This window comes from Erpetoichthys calabaricus, chromosome 17, assembly GCF_900747795.2.
Source record: "Erpetoichthys calabaricus chromosome 17, fErpCal1.3, whole genome shotgun sequence".
In the NCBI taxonomy this organism is placed as follows: domain Eukaryota; kingdom Metazoa; phylum Chordata; class Cladistia; order Polypteriformes; family Polypteridae; genus Erpetoichthys; species Erpetoichthys calabaricus.
Genome location: NC_041410.2, coordinates 39314787 through 39319328, shown reverse-complemented (window position 1 = coordinate 39319328; position 4542 = coordinate 39314787). Strand labels below are relative to the sequence as shown.

General features: G+C 34.6%; 1 protein-coding gene across 1 annotated transcript; it reads left to right on the top strand.

Annotated features, from left to right (window-relative positions):
- The first annotated feature begins 1392 nt into the window (after nt 1-1392).
- On the top strand, nt 1393-4269 carry LOC114668155 (uncharacterized). Its single transcript, XM_028823792.2, has 11 exons — nt 1393-1467; nt 1553-1639; nt 1960-1992; nt 2173-2263; nt 2641-2731; nt 2812-2900; nt 3041-3168; nt 3356-3407; nt 3512-3609; nt 3769-3908; nt 4162-4269. The coding sequence occupies exons 1-11, from the start codon at nt 1404-1406 to the stop codon at nt 4267-4269; spliced, it is 981 nt and encodes a 326-aa protein (XP_028679625.2). The 5' UTR covers nt 1393-1403.
- The last annotated feature ends 273 nt before the right edge of the window (nt 4270-4542 follow it).

Below are 4542 nucleotides of genomic sequence, written 5' to 3'. Positions count from 1 at the left end.
GATCTCGTAGGATCCGCAAAGCAGCTTTCTGTCACATGTAAATAGTAACCAGAGACTGTGACATCACGTTCCAACTTTTAGCACACTGCACCCCCCAGACTCGTGCACGCATCACGTTAATTTCTGAGGACCTGCTCAGAGGACGCATCAAATGAACACTGGAAATGCGTGGTAGCAATATATGTGGGCGAGTACGCATTCTGAGCGTAAAGTATAAACGAGCCCTAACACCGCTCGATCCAATTATTTATCATTCTGAATCACCATGGAATTAGGGAACTAAAATTATTATAAAGATGGAAGAGAAAGCCTGTTTTGCTTGCTATAGAATAAAAATAGATTGTATTTTTGTGAAAAAGAACTTATTGCAGCTGGTGCAACAGAGAAAATTTCCTCTCATGGGAAATGAGTCCTGCACATTAAATATTCCATTTTGTAAATTTTCTTCCTTTGACATTCAATGTAAGTGTACCTTGTAGTAATGACCTGAAAGAATAATCTGCTGCTCAAAGCAAAGAATCTACTGCATGTTCTGGCATAGAGCAATATGGTCTTTTGTGTTTCTTAAATCTGTTTCTGAGATACCTTTATAAAGCTTCTTAGCTTAGCTACCAGATCCACATGTACAGTGTCCATTTTAGGACATCCTCCTCCCTCCGAGAAAACTCCATCCTTCCTACTACCTTCGACAAAATATTCCTCCTCCCTGCGAGGAATCCCCTATCAACCCTCCTCCCTCCTCCCACCACCATCCGCTCTCAGTTCTCCTCCCTACGAGAAAACTCCATCCTTCCTACTACCTTCGAGAAAATATTCCTCCTCCCTGCGAAGAATCCTCCCTCCTCCCACCACCATCCGCTCTCAGTTCTCCGATGTCCGTTTTCCGCCTTCCACCCTCCTATCTCCGTCATCCGCCTTCAGCTCTCCGTCACCCCACCCCCACCCCTCTGCATGACAGCATTTTCGTTAAGGAAGTGACGTAAAACTCTAGGTCCACCTTCTTCACAAGTTCATTCGCCAAAATATTTGTCAATTATATTTCACAGTAAGAATTTACAGCACGACTCAAACGCGGGAACGAAGGTAAATGACGTTAATTGCTGAGTGTCTTTTAATACTGTGTAAGTATACATATTAACACGCGTGCATTAAAATGTGTGCATTTACGGGGCGATTTCTCAGGCTTAAAAGCTCACCTTTTATTAAAAAGGTGAACGCAAACTTTTTTCATTCTGAAGGGCACAAACCACGTTAGATTTCAGCCGTTAAATGCGCGAAAATTTCGTTACACCAGATAAATAAGCGCAACATATTATCAGTTGTATTGTATGCTTACAATACATGTAAAAATGTGTTAATCATTAATTAATAGTATGGGATGGTGTTTTTCGACTCAGCTACAGATGCCGATGGAGACCAGAACTGCTTTGGAAAAATATGAACGCCTTAGGGCCGATCTGGAAGAAGGTAGCGCAGCTCCTTGATTTAATCAATTCCATGTCTTGGTGGGTTTGCGTAGCTTGTTGTCACTGTATTTACACCTGTTTTTCAGGCTTATTGACTGAAAGGGGCTTTCATGAAAAAGTTAGAGCTTTGCTACAGGATACGCCCTCTACAAGCCAAGGAAGTAAAAGTAAAGGTGTATATTTCTGTTTTATTTAAACCTTTTAAGTTCGTATGCATAGCCCCATTTGGCCGTTTTGTTTTTTTTTTCTTCAGTAATATTTCAGTTCTCTAAAAATAAACAACATTGATATTTAAAATGTAATTATAGAAACACAACATAGATACTTTACTATCAGTAGTATAACCACTTGCCAGTTGTTGAAAATATTTAAAAAGTTGCACCCGTTAACAAAATGCATTGCTTTCTACAGACGTTATTTTTTCAGTAAAATGCATTGTTCAGAATGTATTTAATGTGTTCATTTATTGTGCATATCTTGTTTTGTATCACAGATTCACATGTCATTGGAGTAAAGAACCATGATCGTAAGTAACTAGCCTTAATAATTCAATTGTAATGTAATTTAAATTTTATAAACATACCTCACAATGAATTATCCCATAAGGAAGTTAATATGTTTTGCACACTGTTTGAATAAAATACATTTTTGTTAAAAATCTGAATTAGTATGTACAGTTCTGGTATCAAAATGTTTCATGTCATAGGTTTGCGTATTATCAGAAACTTATTTGAGCAAGGGTATACTCAGAAGGAGATGGTTAAAGTAATTGAAGTGTTTGGAGGAGGAAAAATATCGTAAGTTAAATATTTTCATTAATTTTTCATAAGATTTTGGATTATATCTTTATACTGTGGGAAAGGCCATTCATAATCATTTTTAGTTCCAAATTTCATTGTACCATATGCTATTGTTATTGGTTCACTTAGTGTGTATTGTGTAAAAACTTCAGTATTAAGCATTAATATTTTTCTCAGTCTATAAATTAATTTTTGGTAGAACAAACATTATGCAAATTATTTTTTATCAAATTTTATCTCATAATATATTTCTTAGTGAGTTGACGCAACAGATGACGACAACATAAAAGTTTGTTCCACCAATTACAAATATTATGCATTGTTTTAAGATTTAAAGAACAGAAGGACATGGTTAATTTCTGTAACATTTTCAGGGATCGCCAACTGAGAAGACTTTTGCACAAAATGAAATTGTTTAGAAGGAGTAATGACCGCCCCAAAAAAGAAATTTTTGCTGCAGTTGAGGTACCAGTATTACTGACTCCTTGATTACGGAGGTGATCATTAAGTGAATTAATGAAATCCAAATGATTTTTTTATCTTAGAGTGAATTAAAAAAGTGGCCCCCAATGAAAGGTGTTCGAGCTATGTATAGACGTGTGAGGGACTTCAGAGGAATTCGACCATGCTATCGGTATCCTGTGTCTAATTCTACAGCATATTTCATGATTTATCTATTATTTATGTTGTTTCTTTGACTACTTGGTTAACAGTAAACACTCATGCCCTTCCTTAAATATGTGACTTCTAAAATTATTTTATTTTTTTCTGTAGAAATGATGTACATGAAGTAATGCGTCAATTGGATGCAAGGGGTCTGCACAGACGACAGCCAGGAAATCGCAAAATTCTGAGATGCCAGTACTCAACAAAAGGCCCCAATCACACTTGGCACATTGATGGCATGTCTTATATTGGCTTTGTTTTTGTTTCTTTTGTAATGTACATGATCCATATGATAAGAATAGAAAGTTCAAAATTGTGAAATCTGAGATTCTTACAAGTTACTTTAGACCCACTGTTTTTAATGTGGATACAATGTTATTACTGTGTTTGCAGGGTTCATTTATTGAATTTTGTTTGTTGCAGGAAATGATAAATTGCGTTTTTATGGAATCTGGATTCATCTGTGTATTGATGGGTATGTAGAGACAAGCTGAATTGGTATTATTGTGATCAATACTGTTCTGTTAATATTTATATTCTCTATGTATGTTTTTTGCATATTTTCATATCTTTATGTAGATATTCAAGACGTGTTATATGGCTACATGCAGGGACCTCCAATCGGAATCCACGTTTCATTGCTAGATATTTTCTTGATGCTGTGGAAACAGAAAATGGTGAAACGTTTACTTTCATTTCCAGCTAATTCCTATGATAAATGAGTTTCTTTAGCTGTATATTGTTAGCAGATTTTCTTAATATTTTATAGAGCATTTTTCTGGCTGTGTGCTTTATATTACTGTGTTTTATTTATTTTTGAATTGCTATGGCTGTAGGTTGTCCACGCCTTGTGAGAGCAGATAGGGGTTGTGAAAATTCTTTAGTTGCCATTATACAGATGTCTTTTAGATACCGTCACCATGACAGCTTAGCAGGAGTTAACAGTTTCAGATATGGGAAGTCTATACATAATCAAGTAAGTATAAAAAAAATACCAATTTGTTTTATATTTCATTATTGTGGCTTTACCTTTAAAGATGAAAAAGCTATGTACAGTAGGAAAATGCACATGCTTTCAACAATTACTGCTTCGTAAATCCTATCACAAGTAATATGATGTGTGACAATATCCCTTGCGAGTGTTTGCTGACAGGATTTTAAATGACTGAATTTAATATTTTGGGGGAAAAAAATCACCAATATTATTATTCTGTTTTTATTTCTAAAAGCGAGCAGAGTACTTTAATGGATACCTAAAAAAATCATGGATATCTTTCTGGCAAAAACATTTTGAGGTGTGTAATGTAGATGTAATACGTGTCTCTTTGATTAACTAACTAGCAAAATACCCGCGCTTCGCAGCGGAGAAGTACTGTGTTAAAGAGGTTATGAAAAAGTAAAGGAAACATTTTAAAAATAACGTAACATAATTGTCAATGTAATTGTGTTGTCATTGTTATGAGTGTTGCTGTCATATATATATACATATACACATATACACACACATATACACACATATACAGATATATTATATATACATATACACATATATTTTTTATATATATATTTTTTATATATATATATATATATATATATATATATATATATAT